General features: G+C 51.6%; 3 protein-coding genes across 7 annotated transcripts; 2 read left to right on the top strand and 1 right to left on the bottom strand.

The window, feature by feature from the left end:
* Positions 1-160: 160 nt before the first annotated feature.
* LOC122387185 (E3 ubiquitin-protein ligase RNF167-like) lies at positions 161-13881 on the bottom strand. Of its 2 annotated transcripts, none has more exons than XM_043377114.1 (11): positions 13743-13881; positions 12903-13125; positions 12041-12230; positions 11473-11572; positions 10191-10296; positions 5403-5580; positions 4830-5020; positions 4448-4528; positions 3955-4086; positions 3035-3146; positions 161-1844 (listed from the first exon to the last, which is right to left on the bottom strand). In XM_043377114.1, the coding sequence occupies exons 2-11, from the start codon at positions 13086-13088 to the stop codon at positions 1618-1620; spliced, it is 1503 nt and encodes a 500-aa protein (XP_043233049.1). In that variant the 5' UTR covers positions 13089-13125; positions 13743-13881; the 3' UTR covers positions 161-1617. The 2 variants fall into 2 exon arrangements, with proteins under 2 accessions (XP_043233049.1, XP_043233048.1); XM_043377113.1 differs by having other exon boundaries at positions 12903-13143; positions 13743-13863.
* A 416-nt stretch (positions 13882-14297) lies between these two features.
* Positions 14298-19363, top strand: LOC122387205 (male-specific lethal 1-like 1). Of its 4 annotated transcripts, none has more exons than XM_043377156.1 (8): positions 14298-14324; positions 15108-15221; positions 15533-15631; positions 15813-16242; positions 16577-16698; positions 17167-17291; positions 17566-17796; positions 18264-19363. In XM_043377156.1, the coding sequence occupies exons 2-8, from the start codon at positions 15135-15137 to the stop codon at positions 18340-18342; spliced, it is 1173 nt and encodes a 390-aa protein (XP_043233091.1). In that variant the 5' UTR covers positions 14298-14324; positions 15108-15134; the 3' UTR covers positions 18343-19363. The 4 variants fall into 4 exon arrangements, with proteins under 4 accessions (XP_043233091.1, XP_043233089.1, XP_043233093.1 ...); XM_043377154.1 differs by having other exon boundaries at positions 14311-14372; XM_043377158.1 differs by lacking the exon at positions 14298-14324 and adding an exon at positions 14343-14365.
* A 997-nt stretch (positions 19364-20360) lies between these two features.
* Positions 20361-23061, top strand: LOC122387182 (small ubiquitin-related modifier-like). Its single transcript, XM_043377108.1, has 4 exons — positions 20361-20497; positions 20628-20693; positions 21900-21977; positions 22495-23061. Exons 1-4 carry the CDS (start codon positions 20489-20491, stop codon positions 22624-22626), a joined length of 285 nt encoding a protein of 94 aa, XP_043233043.1. The 5' UTR covers positions 20361-20488; the 3' UTR covers positions 22627-23061.
* The last annotated feature ends 725 nt before the right edge of the window (positions 23062-23786 follow it).

Here is a 23786-nt window from a genome sequence, read left to right as displayed (position 1 = left end):
GTGTGTGTGTGGGGGGGGAGGTAAGCTGGCAATAATCAGCGTTATTGATGGCCTGTCACTGCGGAGAACACCGCACCTTCATATAAACGCAGCAGTAACTAATCGAGACCTTCAAGCCTTCTCTACTGCGCTGATGTATCGCGGTGTTTGACAGAAATAGTGACGGATGATCGAGACTTTATTCGGTTAATCATTTGCATGGATACAATGTATGCACATACATATGCTCTAAAGCTATGTCACTAGTTCATACCCCGTCGGGATGGCAGCAGACAAACGGTTAGGCAACACTTTAAGAAGTTTCTAATGTCCCAAACAGTCGTCCGCACATCATACACTCACTAAAACGGTGTGAAAGACCCATTTACACAGTCGGCCCGCTGCATTCCACAGATAGCCCTCTCCGTCGTCAGACAGACGGAGCGATACGTCACTGTGCTGACTCAGACCCCCTGTCACTCACACAGCTGTCAGAGCCGCGTCACGGCGGAGCTGCAGCGCCGGCGGCGCGGCGCTCCGGTTCTGCTGTTAGTGGTACGGACCGGCCGGCTATCTACCGTCGGCAGCTGCCATAGCCCGCGAGCGGAGACTGACCCGGGAGTTGGACAGGGTGACAGTCCGCAGTGACCGGGTGACAGACCGCAGTGACAGGGTGACAGCCCGCAGTGAAAGGCTGACAGTCGGCTATCTGACATACAGGACCACACAGCCACCGACTCTACCCGTTACCACTCTGACCAGAGACGCACACACACCATGACTCGCGCTACAACACAGACGCTGTGTGACCGCTCACGGCAACACGGGACGCAGCCGACCGTCACGGAATCGTCACGAACCGATCGTAACAATGGTAGTGACTGAGCTATTCGTGACGCAGCCGACCGCCAGCGTCACACCGCGGTCGTAATGCGTCGTCCCAGCTATAGTAATACAAGATAAAACATACTGACAAGGATTGCAACCTTAAATCGGTACGAATATGATGACTCTAATGATAAAACGCTCCGTTAAAGGCAAATAAGCCTAGCCTTGGACCATACGTGGGTACCAAAATGAGAGTAACATTTAAACACACATACACACTGCAGTTCAGTGCTCACAACACGTAAAACAGGACAGCACATACCCAGGCGGTGCTCGGAAGGCCACTCAGAGTGCCTGTCATACAATCTCTCGGCGGTCGTAGTCCGCTCAATGGGCACACTTGCTCGTCGCACTCTGCACTGTGGCTCGCCTGCTGGTGGCTAGGGTCAGGCACCTATTCAGCGTTCGGCGTTCGCCTTGGCTGCCGGCGTAAGGAGTCGGGGTAATGGCACTCTCCACTGTCACGACGGATGGAACTCTGCGTGGCGGTCCACATCAACACACCAGCCTCTGTGGCGGTCACAGTGCAGCAGGTTGTTGTTGTTGTTCCCCCCGGTACCTGCCTCAGCCAGTCGCCTACGAAGGAGTGACCTCAGCAGCATTCCACAATGCCATCTCCACCCTCAGCAGTGTCCAACTGGGTCCAGTCGCAGACAGCGGCCGCCTCCTTCGTCCCCGTCATCAACGGACAGGTCGCCGCTCTGCCCGTATCCTCTCAGTGCCACGGCCGGCACTTCTCGCCGGTCTGTCTCACACGCGCTCTCCGGGAGCCCCTCCGTCGGAGCCGTCGGTATCGTCGTCGGCCTCGACGGTCACCACTCGCGGCTGCCGGCCGGCGGAGTCGGCGGAGGGAGCGCGAGGCCGTCCTCCGGTCTCTGGTGTCACCACCACCACGCGCGGCTCGATGGGGGCAGGCTGCTCCGCCGGCCGGTCGGCCGCCGCCTCCTCGGTGCCAGAGCCGGGGACGGGTTCGTCGTCTGTGAGACAGATACAGTCAAATGGGTGCATCAGATCTCCCGAGTAAGCATCGCACAAGGAGATGCGGCATCTTCATCAGCACGTGCATCGTGGCGATAACTACGGAGGTATGCAAGCTCAGCACTTACATTCGAGATAACACTGCATTCCAGTGTTTGATTTGGTTACGGAGCGAGCGAAGCGAGCGGAGTCTTTCCTTAGATTAACGGAAATTTCTGAGTATGAGCGGCCGGCCGGCCGTGCGGACGCTTTTGCGAGGCTTATATCTCAGCAACCACTTGACCGATTTACACGCGGTATTTTTTGTAGGGTAGCTTCATTCCTTCTACCAAGTATTGGACTATTCCCGATGCATGTGGCTGACCCCTTATGCACGTGCCACGTGCAAAACGAAGAGGTGTCAGTTTTGTAATTGTTGCAATATCTCGGTAACTTCTTGGCCGATTGCGCTGAAAGTTGGCATGTAGGTAGGCACCCACTAGGCACTGCATATCCATGTGCCAGAGTTGGGGTGCTGCTGCACGTGCGCACGTGCAGGGGTCGTTTCCAGATCTCGAGAACGGCTGGACCGATGGCGCTCAAATTTGGTACACGGCTGGCACTCTACTTTTGGCACTCTACTCTACACTCATCACTCACTCAAATTTGTGAGTACACTCACTCAAATTTGGCACTCTACCAGTTAGTAGAGTGCCGTGCACAAGTCAGTTGGGACCCATTTTGCACGTGCGCACGTGCAGGGTGCTGCTTCCAGATCTCGAGAACGGCTGGGCCGATTGTAGGTACTCAAATTTGGCACATCGCAAGAGACCGGTTAGTAGGGTGCCGTGCACAAGTCAGTTGGAGGTACCCCTCGAAATTTCGCACGTGCAAGGCTCACCCTCTCGCTCGCCCCGTTAGTCGCCCCAAAAGGCGTTATACTGGTATACCAACTTAATTGATGCATAGGTAATTTTTTAATATTCACTTTTTTAGTTTTGACCGGATTTTAAGTGCACAATTGCTACACAACGTCTAAAAGCGAAGAATCTGCATAACGTGAAAGGTCATAGAGTCAGGAAAAGAGTAATACATAACGCAACATACAATCATGGTAAGACTATCAGCCAAAGGTCAGTTTCCATTATACTCTACGTTACGCCACCCCCCCCCCATCCCGGGGCCTATCCACGCCTCCCGCCTGGCCCACCTGAGTCCTGGTCGTCGAGAGGACGGTAGCCACGGGCCGCCGGTCCCTGGCGCCGTGGCAGGCTGGGCGGCTCGACACTGGACGGTCCGGCAGCTGACGGGCCCTCAGCAGCCTGAAAAACGCGCCCGCTGATCAGACACTACGCTATGAAACATGACTATTTTGCGCGATGGAGCATGAATATTGATGAGTATGAACTATGAAACACAGCGAGAAACCAACATCTTTATAAATTGAGGCAGCAACAAAAAAGTTGAATGGCTAAAAAAACATAATATAAAAAATAATAACATATACATCATACACAAATAAAACATAAACACACGGAGAAAATAGGTAAGTGATGAAGAAACTGACAGAATACGCACATTGATCAAGTTCAGCCGCTCTAAAATCTTTCAAATTGCAACACACCGAACAAGACAGCTTACGACAAACAAGGAACTAGCAAGTCAAACCGATATCGGGTCATGCAGATATTGGGTGGAGACTTCCATTTCGCGTCCAGCTAGACGCGTCTAGCTGGACGGCGGCTGCGTCTATCTGGCGACAGCTAACTTTAGACGCGTCCAGCTTGGGAGTCTCCGTCCAACAGTTAGACGCCAAGTTAGACGCCAACTTGGACGTCTGCTCAGTAAGACGGCAGTGGACGCCAGTGGAAGTCTTCACCCAATGTTTGACAGCGAGAGATTAGTACATTGTTTACCTACATAGTTTAGGCTGGCCTAGGAATTCATCGTACGATAAAATCAGACTGTTTAAGTCGCACGTACGATAAGGTAGGGTTAGCGGTTCACAGTCAGCAAGAACGATAAAATGTGGTCCTATTTTCAGACGTTTCATCACCGGTACAATGAAGTTATGAACGTGGGCTCCTCCTGCAGTGTGTCCAGGGCGTCAGATGGAGAGGAGGGACTCACCGGTACAATGAACGTGGGCTCCTCCTCTTGCAGTGTGTCCAGGGTGTCAGAAGGCTGGGCAGACGGGGCCGGTGCAGAGGCGGGTCGGGCGGCAGCCAGCGCGCGCTGGTGTCTCCGCAGGCGGCGAGACGACTGCACCGACAGAAAAACATGATCACGTGGTCAGTAGCTGAACTGCCATAGCACACTGTGCTGCTCCTATCCCAGGCGGGCCATTCTGCCATATCCTGCCAGGTAGGTACGGTCACATAGATCGGTCCGACAGCACAGCAATCATTCGAGTATAATTGCTTAGGAGATTCATAAACATTGTATGAGTCCACACGGAAATTAGGACGGATATCACACCTGACTTGTAATTGATTTAAGCTTAAACTCTTCTAAATCTCGATCGTTAACGCCGACCCGGCAGTGGCTAATTGGGGGCAGGGGGGAGTGTTAAAAGAGAATAGATCATTGAATCAGTGTAGTAGGGGAAGTAGTAGCCACTTACCCGGTGGGGACGGCGCGGTGGCTGGACACCGTCCGAGTCCTGGCGAGATCCACTGGCTCCGGACGACGACCGCTCCCGACCCTGACGGAAACACCGACGGATACACACGGTTAGAGACCAGAATCACACAATGTCAATGTAGGTACTGCGACACAGTGCGACACTGCGATGACGATGCTTTGAAAGCTTGCGTGCCTGGATTGCAAACTAGGTTATCGAAACCCCTTGTCATGCAATGTCAGATCTGCCATAGTCGATGATCGCGATGTCTCGTCACTGGCAAGATAGCACTGCCCTGTAGGTCTAGTCCCCTTCATCCCTCACTGGTGTCGTAGAGTCGTCTCCCCTCCCCCGTCACGCCGACCCATCCCCCCTTCCTCACCGGTCCCGTCGACCCGTATCGCCTCTGTCGTCGCGCGATCAGCGGCTCGCGCTCCGTGTCTGTGTTGGCCGTGTCGGAGTCGGAGCCGGCGCCCGCCTCCGGGTCACCGGCCAGCCGTACGCGCTGCTTACACACCGGACAGACACGCCGCGAGCGCGTCAGCCATGGGTCCACGCACTTGGTGTGGTACGCTGCGGGGAACGGGGATAGGTCAGCCAAGGTTTCACGCACGCGCGCTGTTGAGTGGTGGTGACTACGTTTTGGTGTGATACCTATGCTATCAGGGAACAGTGGAAAGACAAGTCAGCCAAAGATCCATGATAGCTACCGCGGCTTTATCTCAGACTGAGCAGCTGCTGCTGAAGGCTGGTTGAATGGGAAAATCATAGAAGTTACACAGCTCACATACTGTGGTTACCGGTTTGTTTGTTTTTTTGGGGGCTTTAGGGCGCACCGACTACAAGGTCCTTTTGCGCCCAGCTGTGGTTACGGGGAGGGATGGGCCCGTCCGATGGGCCGCTGGCGTACCGTGGTTACATGGCCCACATAACCGTGGTTACAGGACTAACATACCGTGGTTACAGGGCAGTATACGCAGCTGTTCGCCGTCCTCATAGTCGTCCAGGCAGATGGCGCACGTGTCGTATGTGTGCACCGCCTTGTCGAACTTGACCACCGGCAGGGCGTCCAGAACGCGCTTGGGCAGCCGGTGACGGGTCAGCCGACGGTGGTCCGCCCAGCACCGGTACAGCTAATGGGGGAAGGGACGGGTCAGTAACACACCTGTACAACTGGCACGGGATGGTAAAGGGTTCAGTTAAGCATCAGTGCACTGCATACGATGAGTGTTGGAGAGAAGAGGGGTTCAACTCTTCATTGATTACGATATGTATAAGCAACATGTTCGTAAAATAAATAATGCTATTCTACGTTTGAAGGTGGTACTAAAAGTCGCACCATCATGATCAACATGACCATTATAAAAGAAAACAAAGAGACGCTAAGCTAAATATTTACACCCTGCCGACCACGACCACTGAACTCATGTCCAAGGCAATGCTGGAATTGTGAATTTTGGTCCTGGTTCCGGAGAATAAAATTTGTTCCGGAGAACCGGCCAGCTTTTAGAACACGCAACAGGAAAACCATATATGTTTGGCCTACTAAATGTGACAGTCGATAGAATGTACATGCTCACTGCTATAAATGTATGTTATAGGCGTAATAATAGCAGTTTCCTTTACATAGTTTGGAAATTTCAGAAATTTCAGGTGCCGGAGTATAAATTTGTAAAGAAGCACAAAATCGTTTAGACCCGACTGGGACCAGCGAAGGGCCTTATTTCCAACACTGGTCCAAGGTCAAATTCTGACGACAGACTCCCAACTCCAAATGTACAAACATCCTATCCTTGCGCCAGATTGCACCAAGAGACACCCCGGCTCGGTAGCGGCGTCCAATTGAGACCCACGCTCGCTAAAATACCCCGCCACCAGTGCCCTCTCCCTCCTCCTCCCTTCCCTCCCCCCCCCCCCGCGGTCGTGGGTGCCATGTCGCTGTGACGCGCAGTAGGCCGCTGAGTCGGCCGCCGCGCGCCGCACACGTGTGTCACTATTTACACTGCCCGTTTCATGGCCACCGTGCAGGGGCCGTCACTGGCCGGGCGGTGTCGACACAGCGCGGGCCGCAAGGTCAACCAACGCTGCGGGCGAACAGATGGAACAGACGTAGTAGCGAGGCGGAGGGGAGGGAGGGATAGGGGCGAGGGAGGGGATGGAGTGTGGGGATGGAAAGGCGAGGAAAAATAAAAGCAAAGGGAAGAGATATGGATACCAAAATGGGACGGGCAGACTAAAGGACAGACACGATGCGGAAATGCCCTACGACCGGACGGAGAGGCCTCAGTGAGGGGCGAACTCGGAAAGTGACGCAAGGCCGGTGAAGGGAGCGGGGATAGCCAGTGTATGTCGCCGACCCGAGTACCAGCTAGTGTTTTTTTTTTTCCCAACCGATCGTACTAGCGTATAACCAAAATCATGAAAGGCATCCTGCGGTCACCGTCTACATTGTATCGGCTGTCAATCTCGGCTTTCAACAGCAGCATCATTAGCTAAGTTACGAGCTGTAAACCCACTTTAATCGTATTTTAGTCGCGCGGGATTGTTTTCGCGCTGATGCGGGTCGGTAGAAGTACGAGGGGGGGGGGGGCACCTTACGAGGGAGATGAGGGAGATGTCCTCGACCGGGGTGAATTCAAGGGCCCGTTACAACCAAACTCCATAACGGCATTCGCTGGCTAACAGCTCGACCACCGGAGGCCCCGCCTACCGCTCCGCACCGCCAGTGGCATGAGTGACGTCACCACCAGCCCATGGTGTAAACACGGCCGAGAGGAGCGGCCGCCCGCTGGAGGGAGCGGCCGCAGCGGGCATCCATCAACAGACACCGCACACTGGGCCGATCGCCAGGTCTAGCACGACATGGGTGTAAAAATCGAACTTTGTGGATGTGCAATGAAACCTATACCAATTTGTTCAAAAATGATCATACTACATTGCTGTGGTCTTTGTTTTCCAACACAATTGCTATTTCATGGCGAAAACTCAGCTTAAACACGAACTTCGGAATCGTTTGGACCGAACTCGTCCCCCGCACTCTTCGACAGCGTATCTTTGATCCACGAAAACAATCACAATTTGAGGAGGAATTCCACATTTGTATACATTAAACGATAGCTCCGGGTCTGCAGAACACACATAACCACATGAAAATGGCGAACTCTTACTTGGCTATGATGTATTTGTACCACAAAGATTTAAAGATGAAAATATAATTTCACATAATTGATGTCACACACAAATAGACTTTTAAAAAAAGTACCGCAAAGTACCGCTTCGAAAATCTCGCTACATGTCAATGAGTTATTCCACTACAAGATCCAACAGTCATTTCTTGCGACTTTTTGCGACTTTGGATGTAGCAGCCAAACATCAACCCGCGCCGGACCGGTGCTCGGCGTCAAACGCGCCGGGCCGGGAGGCGTTGATTGAACACTCCCCTTCTAACTCGGCTCCTGGGCCACATAGAGACACGTAGTAAGTGGCATTCGAAAGAGCGCCCGAAATTCCAGATAGTATAATTAGTCATTTCTAGGTCAGGTCAAAGATCACTTCACCAGAGGTCATCAAAGGTAAAATGTTGTATATAACAACATTTCTCGAAACACCGGCCCTTACCTCGGGGACCAATAGAGCTGCATCGTTGCGTAAAAGTGCATTCAATTGCTCTTTTGGCGGTCTTTCTGAAATAAGCCCTCAGATTTGGCGTAACCCTCGCCCCTAGTGGTGTTTTTCCAGCCGCGGACGTATAGAAGGGGTCCGTTGGACCCCCTGCCGTTTCGCCCCTGGTCGAGCTAGAGCTTCCCGGAAAAGACGAGCGTGTTGCCCGTGACAAGAGAAAGCTGATGATACCCATTTGTAGGCCCTAGGTCATCGGTTGATCTTCCAGGTCAGGTTAATGACCCAAAAGTCGGGAAAATTGGGACCAGTTAGAACGTCGTAAAGGGTGGCTGCTACGGGTTTTTTGGGTGCTGATCACGAATATAATGATATTTATGATCATAGATGATGTCTTCATACATTTAGGCCAGGTCGGGTCAGGTCAGGTCAGGTCAACCAGTAAGGGTTTTGCCGGGTATTTGTAGTAGGTGGCAACCGCCTCTGACAGCTTCGTAACATGTTACGAAGGCACCAAAGCTACATAGCAAATGTTCAAATGGTTGCTAGATTCGAATTCAGCTCCAAAAACTAGCCTAGAAACATGTAAAACTCGAAAATTGACCCAAGGTCATCAAAGGTCAATGACCTTACCTGACCTTCCGGTGACCTTGACACCCACCCTAATGCATGGGAGCAACATAATACTCCATGCTTGAACGCTTTAAACCACGAAAAGACTGCAAACTCGCGGCTAATGCGAGCCGACATACGCTGAATCGCGATTCCGGCCAAACATGGTCTCGAAAGAAGGTCACAGGTCAAAGATCATTAAGGTCAGGGTCATGAAACTTCCAGGTTAGCTGTGAAATTAATTATCGCGAGGGTACTGAAAGTTTCGTTGCGATCGGCCGCTTTTTACGCGAATTACTCGGGAAAAACCGAGGGTTCCGTTCGAAGATTCAGGCCCTGTCGCGCTGGAATGGCATATCGGCCCACTGTGCACCGGCCGGGCCGGGCCGAGCCGGCAGCCCCCGCAGCCCGCACGAGGTCCCTGGGGGACGCGTGGCCACGGCCGGTCGCTCCGTCCGCGCCGGCGGGCCTGTCAGTCACACACACGGGCTGTAGACGGCTTGTTACCACCACGTGCCCCGAACCGTGGCTCCGAGTGCGTGTGTCGCAATCGCTATCGGCTCGCAAAGTGGGCTCGCCGGGCTGCGCCGATACTGACCCACTGGAGAACGATAGATAGGAACACAAATCGGCCGCACAAACGCTATCGATGTGTCACGAGAGACGCATAGAAACATAAATCCACCGGTAAACAGAATAAAACTTCAGCTTAACCACTTTGATACCACTATCTGAGCGTGGGAACAAATGTTTTACCAGCGATTTCGACGATAATTTTCACTTCACTCACAGACATCCGATGTGGGAATTACAGGCGTCAAGTGACTATGGAGACCAATGACCTCCACTGACCGCATTGTCACGCAAGCAGATAGGCGGGCCGCAGCGTCATGGTCGGAGCTAGACACGCTGCCGCCCGGGATCGCAGTGTGAGTATGATGGGGAATATATTCATGAGAACTGCAGCATCATACTGGGGGTGCCGGGTGGAAGATATAGGTACATTATATATACATATCCCCGGCGGTTGGAAATCTAACAAAGCGTCACGAAATCCCCGCCACAGGTCCGACCGGAAATGACGAGCTTCCGGTCCGCCTCTCGCTGTCACGGGACGACTTTCATCAGAAACCAACGTAGCCGACGGTGCCGAGGTTTGCGCGGAGTATACATAGCTCAGAACTTGGGCCAGCCACCGAGACGGCTGTACACCTAGCGACCGGGCCCCATTCGGCCGGTCTGACCCGCTAGAGTAATAATCACAACATTTGGACCGCCTTGAACCCCCTGACTCCTGACCGACCACCGACAAACACAAGCCGTCAGCTCGACCGAGCGACCCCAACGCTCAAACGAAGGTCTCCGAACCCAGTCCCGACCAATGGCGACCAACCAGCCCTCAGTCGCTAGCTAGTGATCGTCCCCCAGTCCCGGGAACCCGTTCTCAAGCCACGGTCGGCCGGTCCCCAGTCCCTGCCAGCCGGCCTCCAGCGGAGGGCACCGCTCAACTCACCATTATACCGACGAGCACCACGAAACAGACGGCGATCACCACGGCGAACGGGATCAGGTAGTCGGCAAAGTCGAACGGGTAACTGTTGGTAATGCGAAGGTGATACCTGAAACCCACGGCGGCAGCGTATCAGTTGGAGTCGGTCAGAGAAAGCCGAAGGAATGGGGAAGTGAGGCACTGTACACTGAAAATGCCGTACGGGGAGCTTGGCCTCCTACACCGCTCAGACAATGCGGGAATAATGCAACGGAATACCAATAAAATCTTGTGGAAGGGGGAGCCGAGACGGGCCATCAACCGGGGAACACTAGATTAAAGGGAGGGCGTCCCGAAAAAAAAATAGCACTCACACGTGTCAGTAGTCCCGTACAATAATGGCCATTAAATTCACAAAAGTCGGTCGCATGATAGTGATGGCAGCAAACACAAACACCCATCACGTAACAGGCCAGTGCTGCGGAGTCGGAGTCGCTCGGAGTAGGCAGTTCTACCCGAAGTCGGAGTCACCGAAAATCCATCGACTCCGCACTCCGCAGTTCTGTAACTAGCGTCTAGCAACATCCTATGCGTCATAGCGCACGCTTGATTGAAAGTGCGCCGCTTGCCCATCCCGTAACACAAAGGCATTCCCCACAACGCTGCACCGGCAGCAGTGCCCCTCCCCCCCCCCCCCCCCCCCGTTACGGTGTGTGAGTCATCGAGCGTGTACGACGTACGACCGCCGGCGAAGGGAGATCAGCGACCTATCGTCACGTGCGGCCATCGCATGCAACGACGGCCGATATTAGAGATAGACAGACCGGAGAAGGGAGTGGGCCCTGGGGAGTCGGGGCGGGGGAGTCCCTAAACCATGTCGTCTGCCGGCCTCTTGCTGTCCCAGATATCCGCTCTGTGTGTTATTGCTAGGCGGACAGCCCTTTTCCAGATCATCAGAGGTTGGGAAAAGGGGAGGGGATGGCAGTCGGCAACAGACCGTATTAAAACGAGCGGGCCCACAGACAGACCGAAAGGCAGACCGACAACAAAAAAACTTAACTACAATAGACGGGCAACAGGTGGTCCCCGCTCTACAGACCACTTATAAAATGCTTGTCTGTGCCGGTGCCCTAGCCCTGCCCACCCCTCTATCGCCACCAACAATCCCCGCTCGATCCCAGCCTTCTCTTATACAAGGTCGTCAGCATGCGGGCGACAGGCAGCCACCAGTCGGGAAGTGCCAGCGTAGCCGCACCCGGGACCTAGTCTGGTATCCGCACCCTGTGCAGCCGCGGTCACAACTCACCGTGACGCGTTGGTGTACCGAGTCAATCGAAGTCCATCCGTCATACCGACGAAAAACGACGGAATGCGTACCTCTTGTGCACCATTGCCGTGCATCGGTGCTGTAGGGGACACACTGTCGTTAGCTGCGCAGCCACCACAGATGGGCAGAAACACGGCGGGGAGGGGGACGAGGGGAGGTTAGGTAAGGTGACTACATCCACAGGTGACACCGCCCGGAGTATCGTCACGGCAAACAAAGGCCGACGTCTGCACGCCGCCATCGAGTGTAAATATGACCAGACTAAACACCGCAACACGCGACGCTGCATCGCCGTCGCGGCGATGAATGTAGACGAATTACAAGGTCACCGACATAGCGTAGCGTAAACGTGCGAGAATATGCCAGCGGCTATACACAAAACATGACTGTATGTAAACCATGCCACTATATCAGCTCCAGACAGTGTCGTCTTATCATGACTGAGCGAAGTCAGAGTATGACCAGACGGTGAGGCGGATACTCACTAATAGCATAATGGCATTAACTCACTAACTCACTAAAGGTGCACACTGCACAGACCACTCACTGATGGCATTCGAGCCGACATTATAGACGATAGCCGCGCCGAAGCCGGCGTTCTGCGCGTTCAGCACTTTGCTCTGGAACTGACAATCGCCACGCTCGATCAGCAGCACCCAGATCCGGTCTGTGGTCGGCGCGGTGACGTTCAGGCGAGCGCCGCAGGCGTTGGGCGGGTCACTGATCACCAGCGGACCCTGTCGGTAGGGGAGGGAGGTGATGCTGCAGACTGCAGAATTGTGACCACTGACCATCACCCTTAACTTTGCTGCAAAACATGCCAATTTTGACAAGTTCTCATTTTGTGATCGCTTAAACTGCATATCTTTCACCATAAGGTGCGGATAATTGCCCAGTTCGAGATTTTCTCGCAGAGATTTACCGCGGAGATTTGATGCTACGAGGATATTGTATGCGGCCTGATGTAAGCCTTAAGTAGTACCATGCTGAGTTGTGGAGCCAGTGACGCTGGTGGTCAGAAAATGATTCATCAGACATCATAGCATGGCTGGCCAGTGAGCAATCAGTCTTTGCTCACTCCTACCTTATTTGCTATTCAAAAGGTGGACATCCAAAGTATCTAGTGTGAACTGTGGATTGTAGGCCTTTTTTGGCATCAGCTGGTGATAATTTCCAGCCTGTTTGGCTCAGACCAGTGTGAATTGGTCCCCCGACTTGCCAAGCTCTGTTGCTATACCTTGTAGTCTGGCCACTTACAAAACTAAGCTGAAAACATGTTATAAAAGTTTCAGCTGTTTATGCAATTCAGCTAGTTAGAATCATTATGGTTATGATGGCTGAAACATTGTTACTGTGATGATTAGGTACTGAGCTTATATACCATAAAGTGACTTTCCAGCATCACTCACCTCTAGTCCATTTACATTGACCACGGGGCCAAAGGCGGATGGTGCATCATCCATTGACAGCACTGTGGCATTGCGGTCATCATCGATGACGTAGATGTCAGCAGCAGCAGGCAGTGTTGCCCTGAGCCATATGAGTGCTGTGATGGCCACCAGCAGGAGTGACTGGTGACAGCCACAGGACGACATGGCCGAGGGACAGCCCTCGGCAGATAGCAGTGGTCCGCTGGTAATGGAACAGCACCTGTCAACAAGATTGGGAGTTATCAAAGAGAAAACAGTCAACAAAATGGTAGGTACTTAAGTAACCAGAGGGGTGTTCACAGGTACCGCGGCGCAGACTGCTGAGTGCGGTGTGTGCAGCAGGCGTGGGGGTAGGGGATGGGTAGACGGTTCTGACGTCACAGCTGCGTGCGGTGGACGGTCCTGAGGCTGGTCTCGACTGACCACAGTGGTCGCTGTGTTGGGATAGAAGGATGATGTAGGGACACAGTCACACAGTAGGCGGAGCTTACAGCCTGTGTACAGTCTAACCACACACAAGGCCTGTGAAGAGCCCTCCGGACATCAGAAATACATGTTGCTAGTTGGAATTTAAGGCTGATACACTGGCAAATTGGAATTGTGAGCCCATAACATAAACACATTCCAGCACTGATATTACAACAAGTCTTCAGAGATTTTTAATTTTCCACTTATGTTCACTCCCATCAAACTTTGAGCTGAAACTGTCAACTTATTTGCTGGTACGCTATTGCTGTGACAATTCAGATTCAAATAGACTGCTAAATAAATTACGCTTTTCGAGCCACAATCGCATACCGAAAGTATACGAGTACTGACCTTCACAGTGTTATAATTTAGAATGACAGGTTAAACCACATCAAAATTCGAATCCCACAAAATGTAAAATTCGCAGGCCTCTCCGCGCACACCTCCACAATAATTGAGCAGCGAATGGCGCATTAACTTCACGCAAACCAAGGTTGAGCTAAATAAAGGAGCAAACGTCTAATTCACAGATAAAAGGTTGAAAACACTTAAAAATATGAAAAGGATCTATCAATCTCTTGACTTTAAAAATTATGTATTATGACTTAAAATGTTGAATATATAGCGAATGAATGCATTTTGAGATGTTGTTTTTCTTTAAAAGCCGGTAAGATCAAGCATGTTCACTGAGTGTAAAACACCACATTCACCAAAACAGAAAAGAAAACTAATAAAATAAACATTTAGAAATAGTATTCAAATATACTGATACTAGTTATTATTCAAAAATTGACGAAAATATAAAAAAAGTTTTATTTTGGCGAATTCGAGTCAATTTTAGATGTTGTCGGCCTTTCTGGCTTTTTGCAGTGTAATAGCAGCTTGAATTGAAAGCTTGTGATCTTGCGCCGTAAATAAACAGTTTAGGAATTTGTGAGTTTGTGGAGTGTGGATGGGATTCCTTGCTTTGAAATGTAGATGGTAATGTGGTTTATAAAAGTACTTGCATTAGTACATATGAGAAAATCAAGAGAAAGCAGCGCGCACTCCTTTCCATTTGGTCACCTCTGGAGCATTTCTTTGTTTGTGATTGCAGTTTCACCTTTGACTCTCAAGTCTTCATCTTTTGGGGTCTTGGAAGTTGTAAACTTCTCATTATTGATATGGGCTTTGACTATGAGAAGAATGAGATGAAAGTATTTGCAATTACCACTCAAAATGTTCCAGAGCTCTTCATGCACATCATTGGAAAGTTCAAACGTGTTGCATTGTGTGTGTGTATCTGATTACGCCTTTCAAAAATGTGATCTGGGGTTATGCAAAAGGCTGAAGCATATCCAAATCCATTATCCAACCCTTTCAGTTTTCTTATCTCATGAATACCTCTTATGATTAAAAATACTGGCACATAAACTAAAATGTCTTATTTTAAGTTTCAGTTAGGTAGGCTGAGAAAATCTTGTTGAAATAGGCATGTACTTAATTCAAAGTTTAAGATAATTGTAGCCAGCAGGGGTCATTTCAATTTCATTTAACTTCACAGTATTTCATCACAACAATGATGCTTTCCCTGTGTGATCAAGTATGATTGTATTATTGTTTCTTTTCACAGTATATTTTATGTTCAAAGTGTCACTGTTTAAATTGCATGAACATCAGCTCAATTCAGCTGCCCATAGGTACATTGTTGATGATGTTGGTTCTACTTTGTTCCAGGACCCAGAGCTGCTTAATGCTATCTGAATGTCAGTTTATGCTTCAAATTGCAAGACCACTGCACTTGGACCAGATGAGAGGCATAGAATGGAGAAGGAAATCAAGAAGTTAAAGGTATGTACCTACTAGTCAACAATGCTGGAATCAGAGTATATAGGTAGTTAGTAGGTAGATACTAGAGATATCATTTGAATGAATTGAAATTGCTAAAAACTTAAACAATGTTTGTGATGTTGTTTCATTGATAAAGTTTGCATTTTACAATGTTTCCTTATTATTTATATGATGTATTGAGTTGGAATGAAGCACAATCCTGATAATCATGTATAGTCACCTTCATGGGTATTTATTATGTAATTCAGGGCATTTGGGAATATGTATGGGATGTTACCCTGCTGATGACATGATGTGCCGCTTTTCCTCAGGAGATGCTCTCCATTCATTTGGATTTAATCCAGCATCAGGCTGACCAAGCTGCCACTAGGGAAACTCAGTTCAAGGCGCTTCGGCGAGAGAATGAACTGGTGAGTGCCAACCTCATTGTAGGCATGTCATTGTAGGTGTGAGGGATGCTTACCAGACTTCCCTCTAAATTTTAGTAAATCATGCTTTGTGACTGCTTGGAGCAGTGTTGCCTGTGGAGGCTTTGATACTGTGTTGATTGCCATGAGTGTCTGACTGGGTCTGTCTGGTCTGGTCGTGCAGTTGCTGCAGAAGATGGAGCGGATGGAGCGGCGGCTGTCTGTGCCCGCCCGCTCTCCGGGCGCCGTGCCGCCGCCGCCGCCGCCGGCTCCGCCCGCGCCCGCCCCCGCCCCCGCGCCCGTCCCCGCGCCCGCGCCCGCGCCAGTCACCCGTGTCGACTCGGCCACCTCTCCCCGGTCTCCGGTGGCACGCACCAGCCAGCAGACGCAGACCAGCGGCGACGAGCGGGCGCCCACGCCGCCGGCGCCGGCGCCGCGCCGACCCATGCGCAGCCGCGCGCGGCGCTCCTCGGCGGCCACCGAGCCGGAGCCGGGTCCGGCGGAGCGGCACCCGGCTCCGGCTCCGGCTCCGGCGCAGGCTCCGGCTGACCGGCCCGCCGAGATCTCCACATCGACCGAGAGTCGCCGGCTGCAGCGCAAACTCTACCGCAAAGGTGCCGCTGCAGAACGTGCAGAGCACTCACTTCATGGCCGTAATATCACTCCGGAATTTTCCACCCGGACAATATAGCACGATCTTGATCTCATCATTCATATTCAATCAATCTCTTAGCTTATCGCAATCACTATCAATGGCCACGGTCATGAGCGTGGTTCAAATCCCGTTTCTGAACGATTGTGCCGTGAAATAAATACAACGTAATTAGTTATCTCCGTACCGTAATTCATGCCATCGGCCCCTTGCTCGCAAGTCGAACCGTCTGTGACCGTACCGTTGCACGTCCCCTCCTGCCCTGTACCATCCCTGACGGTCCCTGTATCCGGCAGGAGACGAGCCGGCCCGCCACAGGAAGTGTATGTTGACAGACGCCGAGTACTATCAGTACATACCAGCCGAGGCGGAAGAATCGGACACGGAAGAGGGCGCCGGGCGACAAACGTACATTGAGGTCAGTCAGACCACTGGCACAGAGAGGAAAGTCGGACGATGGTGGTTCAGTTACGTCAGACCGGTGCTGACTGCTGATCTATTGCCCCGGCCGTGGTCTCGTTTTACGATTGTCCTTGTCCGCCTGACTTTGGATCTAGCTCTGGCCTTGCTCCATCTTTTTACGTTCGTGGTTCGCACTTCGCCTTAAACTGATTCATCACGACCCTGCCTGATGCTGGTTTTCACTGGTCCTCGGGTCTGCCTGACACAGCAGCTGACGCCGATTTCGATTTAGTTATACTGTAACCGGTTTCTCTGTTTCCTTATGCCTAAGTGTCCTGCGCTAGTCTGAGTGAACCTCGCATCGGCCAGCTTGAAAGTTTTCACGACAGTAATGGCTGTTGCTCGGTGCTCTGGAGTAAATATGCCTTCCTCACCTGTGCCTGCGGCGCCCTCTAATTGCCCACCCCGGGTCCGATGTCGTCAGATTCCGCGCTGGACCCTGAACCCGCTGACGCCGCTGCCGAACGCCGAGCCGGCGGAAAGCACAGACGACGCCGTCTTCGCCAAGCGACACCTCAAGCTGGAGGTCGACGAAAAGCGCCGCAAACGGTGGGTGGATCGTGTCGCAGCAAGACGATGCAGGGAGAGAATATGCACAATGCACGGTTCTGTTGTTTGTGTTATATGTAATGTTTGTTTGGAACAACGCTCAGTGCTGAAAGTGTGTAACTGTCTGCTATCGACATAAGGGGGAGCTGAGGTCAAAGCTGATGATTGGATGAAGTGTTTCGATTCGGGCTATCGTCCCGCTGGCTTTACGCTAGTGGTCCACGTGAATAGGTGTAGGAACCTGACGGTCTCTAACCCGAGCCCTGACCCACAGGTGGGACCTGCAGCGGCTCCGCGAACAGCGCGCCTACGAGAAGCTGAAGCAGTCGTACTCGCGGGGCCGCGGCGGTCGCTCCGCCAGCAGCGGCGGCGGCTCGGCAGACCCGTCCGAGTCGGAGCGGTCGCTGACGCTGCGCCCGCCAGCCAGCGGCGCGCTGTACCTGCAGGTGGCGCCTGAGCTGCCCGTCTGCGCGTTCGGCTCCAACCTGCCCGTGCTGGCGCATAGGTGAGAGGCAGGGCAGAGGAGCGAGGGCGCTGGAGGTTACCAGGGAATGGTGCTACCGAATGCCGAGCTGGCGTCTGTATGGTAGCAGATGAAATGCCATCTTACATGGAGGCGGTTTGACAGGCTTGTGGTTCTCAGTTCACTTAGTCGCTTGTTTTTATGCATCGTATTTACAAGGGAGGTGACTTAGATGCCTGAATAAGTAAGCTTGTTGTTTTTACCGTTGTCTAATTAAACGACTTTTTCTAAACGATACATATTCCTTTCTCGCCAGCCAGCGTCACCTTGTCATTTGTTATTTTCTAGTTGGCGTACTGATTTCACTTATGTTGCTGGACTTGTCTGCGTGACTGTGAAAGTGATGCCGAGTGGACTGATACCGACAGTGTCTGTGCGACTCCGTATGGGCCGTAGCCCGCTGTGATGAATGTCCCAGTCTGACCGCTCTCCGTGTGTCCCTGTTACAGAGAGTTCCAGCTGCCGTGGGCTCCGGGGAAGGCCCCGCCGCTGCCCGGCGCCCGCGGGGAGACGCGCAGCCGCCGCTAGGGGCCGCCGCCGCCGCCACCGTCTCCGATTTACCCTGTGATCTATAGCTGTGTGGGAACGGGGTCCATTCATTCAGTGTCCGGGAGGGAGGGGTAGATGTCCCCTTTTCGGAGAAGGGCTCTCTGCTTCTCCTGCGGAACTCTCGACTGTCTGGGGAGGGAGGGGCTAGTAGAGTGATAAACAGAGAGCGGGTTTTCCCGGGCGGGCGGGGTGATAGGCGAGCAGTCAGTTGTTACGACAGTAGTCAACCAGTGTTTTGTTGTGACAAATGTTTGTTCTTTGGCAATGCTATAAACCAGATCTGCTCGTTCTCGGTGTTGGCGGGAAGACGTCTCTGCGTGCCCCACTTGTGTTTGCTGTGTGGAGTTGTGTGCGCGGATCGGCGTGCTGGTGTGTGTATTTTCGGACGGCGGCGCCATATTGGAAGTGTCCCAACGGCGCCATGTTGGATGTCCCCGGCCGACTCGGGACTGTCGGTGTGTGTGTCTGTGTGCGACTGTATGTTCAAAGGGTGACCGGCTGGACCGCATCCCACGTGCCCTCTCCGCCTGCTCTGCTGTTCCACATTTTCCCAGGCAGCAGTGGTGGACGGAGCAGCCACGACGCTGTTTTCCCAATCGAGTGTAGCACTCTGCGTAGAAGCACGGCGTGAGCCATTAGTCCGGCCTGTGTTACGTGTTGTTGATCGCGCCGCCCGCGGTTTCTGAGGGCGGCACAGCGCGCGTCGGTAGTGAACCCCGTGTTAGCTCATGTCATCGGCCGCTATTGCTCCACTGAACTCATTCGTTGTGTCCGCGTGGCGCCGTCGGCCGGTCGCAGTGCTGTCCGTCTGCCGGCGGCGGCCGAACGTTGTTGCGAGTGCGATATCCTAGACCTGTCGGTCCCGTCTCCGGTCCCTGTAGGATCCGATGTGGATCCGGGCGCGGAGCGGTGGATCCGGTGTGGATCCGCAGCGCGGCGGTCTTCGCGTGCGGGTGACCGCCTCTTTATTCCGTTACGAAATACAGCCTGTTGACCGCGAGGCGCGTCTGTGCACGTCGGAGGACTGCGCGGCAGCTGAATGGGAGATGGCGCACTGACGTTCGTAATGAAGGGTAGCTACATTTGGCGATGAGAAGCGTATTTTATGTTGGCCAGGAGTTTAGGGCTGATAGAAGCTGAACTGACACTTGCATGCGATGATTCCCCGTGGTCAAATGTGTTCAGTCGTTCGTGGATTATTCATGGTTTTGATACGTAAGAAAATATTTCATTGGCTCTTTTCCAGACTGATGTTTTTGTGATTATTTCACTGGAACTTATTCGTGAGCGAACCCATACCAAGGCTTTAGGCCGCATTGGCTGAGGGAGTTGGTGGGAGTTAGCTAGGATAGTTCAGTTCATAACAAGATGCCTATAAGAGACCTATCATACGTTCCTACTTCATTAGTCGGATCGCTGGCTAGGTCATGAAAAGTCATAAACCCGGTTTACATAGGGTTTGTTGCAAGCTAATATCTCCGTCCGTGATGTTGCAAAAGATGCGAATGGTGCTGAACAATTTACAAAATGATCCCCTCTAAATATTTGAAGACCACTGCATCGAAATTATCGCCAAATTAACGAGCTAGAGCCTCGTCAAATATGCTATGTAAACCGGGTTACAGTCCCGTGGGCCATAACTTGAGATATCATATCATAGATAGGAACTGAGATGCTAAGCTCAGTCTGGTGTTTATTTCGTCGTTTAGAAATATTCAGACAATTTACATTTTTTAAAGAATAATCTAAAGGAACTGCATGCGGAGTGCGGACAGAAAATTGGCTGCTCTAAGGTGTTAGTAATGGAGTAAAAACGAATCGATTGAAACTAAATTCGGTTTAACAAATATCCAGACCAAAAAATCGACATAGTACAAACAAAGGAGAAATGCGAATAGAACTTATTTTTACAAGCTGATATGCACGGAATCTTAGCAACAATGGGTCAAAATTTGACAAGATACATCTCTATATAAGTAGGGACGAATGCGGCGCACGGCCATGCAGTTATTTGCCGCCATTAGCATCCTTTTTGGCGCCGAGCCGGTTGGACTTGTTCGCGGTCGTGAAACGTGGTTGGAAGTAACTTATTCATAGATATTTTGCATTTTCTTCAACTCTAAAAATGGCTGATGTAAGTACGCACTGCTTGCTTGCATATATTTCTGTTTTGCCAATTTTGCTCTGATCAGACATAAGGAAGGTGCATGGGCTGCACTTGTCGGGATAATCCTGATGGCATTCTAAAAGCTGTTCTTTTTCAGGAGTCTAAGCCGGCGGAGGGTGGAGATGCTGGGTCAGAATACATCAAGCTGAAGGTGGTAGGGCAGGTACGTTCATATTTACTCTTGGATTGACCAGTTTCTGTTGTATGGGAAGTGCGAAAGTGTTATTTGTGATGTCGCAAGGTGCGCCGTTTTCGTCATAAGTTTCCTGTATGCTGTTTCAGTAAATCATTTTAACTAATTGAGATTTGAGGCATAATAATTGGCTTATCTTCCATTGAGTGATAAATGTCATGCTCATAAATAGCATGCCAAATATATAGCCTATCTTGAGTTTCAGTCTTTCTGTATTCAGCTCGATCCTTGCCTCTTTCAAGTTTGAAGGTTATTTCAATTTTTGTGGATTGCTATGGCTGACCATCATTTCTCTCTCTCTCTCTCTCTCTCTCTCTCTCTCTCTCTCTCTCTCTCTCTCTCTCTCTCTCTCTCTCTCTCTCTCTCTCTCTCTCTCTCTCTCTCTCTCTCTCTCTCTCTCTCCCTCTCCCTCTCTCTCCCTCTCCCTCTCCCTCTCCCTCTCCCTCTCCCTCTCCCTCTCCCTCTCCCTCTCCCTCTCCCTCTCCCTCTCCCTCTCCCTCTCCCTCTCCCTCTCCCTCTCCCTCTCCCTCTCCCTCTCCCTCTCCCTCTCCCTCTCCCTCTCCCTCTCCCTCTCCCTCTCCCTCCCCATCCCCCTCATCCCCTCCCCCTCCCCCTCCCCATCCCCCTCCCTCCCTCCCCCCTTGGTAACCTGACCTGTGACCTGACCTGGTGCTATCAGTGATCTCTAATAGCAACATATGTACTAGGCAACTGACCCTATCGCTGATTTTCGAGAAAATGCGTTTTACTCGATGTTATAGTGCATTCCCTAGAGGACCCATGGCTGGCAAAAAATTTTCTTTGATGAGTTTGACCTGACTTGTGACATCATCGGTGACCCTGAGGTCAATGAAATTGGAGTTCCCTTGGCGAATTTGACAGGGCTTTCGAACGCCGTTTGAATTTTGCGGATCCGTCCAGTAGTTTCGGAGATGGGGGGGTCAAAAAATAGCCCCCCCCCCCCACCAGGTTGTGTTATAAACAAACCCCACCAGGGCGCGGGTTAACATTGGTTTTAAGTTAAGATAGCCAAAATGGGCTCCGTGGCTTGCACTTACAGGTTTGAGCACTCACAACATCGAGAAATGCCTCAAATCGAAAATATCTCATTTCAATTAAATGAAAAATATCCCATCCCATCGAAGTGAAGTTCTTCACCCACATTTTTGTTTTCAGGATTCAAATGAGATTCACTTCAGGGTGAAGATGACCACGCAGATGGGCAAGCTGAAGAAGTCCTACAGTGAACGAGTGGTACGTATCTGCGTGCGAACCATGCCAAGTCTAACGCTACCTCTCCATTGTTGTTTTAGCAGAAAGCTACTGATCCAACTTTGCTTCATTTATGCGTGCTCATTGTCTGCCGATATCGTTGCGACGTAAGCGATATAAGTGACATTCGATATGCGGTTGATTGATGGGATAGATAGCGACTGCTAAGGCATACATCGATTTCAATGCGTTCCTTTGTCTGATCAAAGCAATTTGGGCATTTTGGAAATGCTTATGTCAATACCGGTTTTTAATGTATTTGACGTCATGTCTATCGATTTTCGTTATTTCACTGCCGGCAGTATGGGACTTTGTCATGCAAACTATATTGTTTCGGCGCACTGGACTTGACTGTCGACTGCTTTTGTAATTACCTTCCTCCCCGTCGCCCGATGGGTATTTCTTATCCAACTTTTTCGTCGGCTGCTCCCCTTCACTTTTCCCATCCCATTGAACTATCCCTGTTGTTCCCCTCTAAATTCCCTTTTGCCGTCGGCAGGGCGTGCCCGTGACGTCACTGCGGTTTCTGTTCGACGGCCGTCGGATCAACGATGACGAAACACCCAAGGCGCTGGAAATGGAGAACGACGACGTGATCGAGGTGTACCAGGAGCAGACGGGAGGGCGCTGAGGGCGCCGAGGCCGCGCGCGCGCGCTCGCTCGCGCTGGCTCCATTCCGGCGGATGTCGCCGCCGCCCGCCATCGTCACGTCGTCACGTCATCTCATCATCACCTGCCCGCGGTCACGCCGGCCGCTGCCGTGAACCACTAGTTGTCGGTAACGCCGCCAGGTGGCTGCACGGTCTCCGCCGCTGCCGGTCAGGAGCCCCGGGGCGGACTCAACCGGCGCCGTCAGATAGTTTTAATGACAGCGAAGCACAGACAACTTCTCTCTGAGGCCGAGGCCCGCCCTGAATTCCAGCTCTGTGTTGGTGTTGTTTTAATGCCGTATCCATGGCGACCAGGGGCTCCTCGCCATGCACGTGGCGCATCATCTTGTAACCATGTACGTCTTTGGCTTGGGATTAGCTCACGTCCCTGAAAATAAAATTGTGCTATGATTCTTGCTGGGCGTTGTCGTGGGACGGTTGGATTTCCGGGAGGTTACCGGGATGAGATGCGTACTCAGGTAATCATTGCTACGGTCCTGATCCGAGTGCTTTATGGGGTTTGCGACGCCTGGGCAGCAAGGTTTAGCGATCTGGTTTCTCATGGCGCAAACGTTGTCCGGAGTGTTATAAACTGATACCGCGCTATCACTACACAATGGCGGTTGCGTCGACTGTCGAGCAACCACGATCATAAAGCATGCTTCATCTTTCATGATAAAAGTAAGGAACGGGGTCGCGGAAGGCTATTCCGATCGCTAAAAGAACGGTCACCTATTGTGGGGTGCTACTTGATTCCGGTAACGTGGAAAACCTGAAACTGGCCTCAGTGAGCAAAGGCCGAGTAGCTATTGGCTTTGGGACTACTATTGGGATTGGGAGTTATTGGGGAGTTCGGAGTAACACATTCACCGCAGACAGTATTCACTATTCAGTATTGTGCCCTATAATGAATCAGAATTCATCACACACGCCTATCAAAGGCCGTATCGGTGGTGCTGATAGACCTTTCGAATATCATTTTATTCACAAACTGATCGTTTTGATATGAAGTCTTGTACGTTCGGCGCAGGTTGAAGGGGTGAGAAATAATGGCAAGATTCCTTTAAAAGCAAGATCGTAAATCCAAGATTGCGTAAATCACTTCAAGCAAAAATTCGTGTGTAATTTGGTAGCAATATGG

Source organism: Amphibalanus amphitrite, unplaced genomic scaffold, assembly GCF_019059575.1.
Source record: "Amphibalanus amphitrite isolate SeventyFive unplaced genomic scaffold, NRLGWU_Aamphi_draft 000276F_arrow, whole genome shotgun sequence".
In the NCBI taxonomy this organism is placed as follows: domain Eukaryota; kingdom Metazoa; phylum Arthropoda; class Thecostraca; order Balanomorpha; family Balanidae; genus Amphibalanus; species Amphibalanus amphitrite.
Note: the sequence above shows the minus strand (reverse complement) of the source record. Positions and strands in the feature narration are given on the sequence as shown.

Excerpts from the sequence above, each read along its gene's own strand:
- LOC122387185 (XM_043377114.1), bottom strand. The coding sequence starts at position 13,088 with ATGTCGTCCTGTGGCTGTCACCAGTCACTCCTGCTGGTGGCCATCACA. Across the intron at positions 5,581-10,190 it reads TGGTGCTCGTCGGTATAATG|CTGTACCGGTGCTGGGCGGA; the intron begins GTGAGTTGAGCG and ends TTCCCCCATTAG. Across the intron at positions 1,845-3,034 it reads TCTCGACGACCAGGACTCAG|ACGACGAACCCGTCCCCGGC; the intron begins GTGGGCCAGGCG and ends TCTGTCTCACAG.
- LOC122387205 (XM_043377156.1), top strand. The coding sequence starts at position 15,135 with ATGTCAGTTTATGCTTCAAATTGCAAGACCACTGCACTTGGACCAGAT. Across the intron at positions 15,222-15,532 it reads AGGAAATCAAGAAGTTAAAG|GAGATGCTCTCCATTCATTT; the intron begins GTATGTACCTAC and ends GCTTTTCCTCAG. Across the intron at positions 16,699-17,166 it reads GGCGACAAACGTACATTGAG|ATTCCGCGCTGGACCCTGAA; the intron begins GTCAGTCAGACC and ends CGATGTCGTCAG.
- LOC122387182 (XM_043377108.1), top strand. Across the intron at positions 20,694-21,899 it reads AGCTGAAGGTGGTAGGGCAG|GATTCAAATGAGATTCACTT; the intron begins GTACGTTCATAT and ends TTTTGTTTTCAG. Across the intron at positions 21,978-22,494 it reads AGTCCTACAGTGAACGAGTG|GGCGTGCCCGTGACGTCACT; the intron begins GTACGTATCTGC and ends TGCCGTCGGCAG.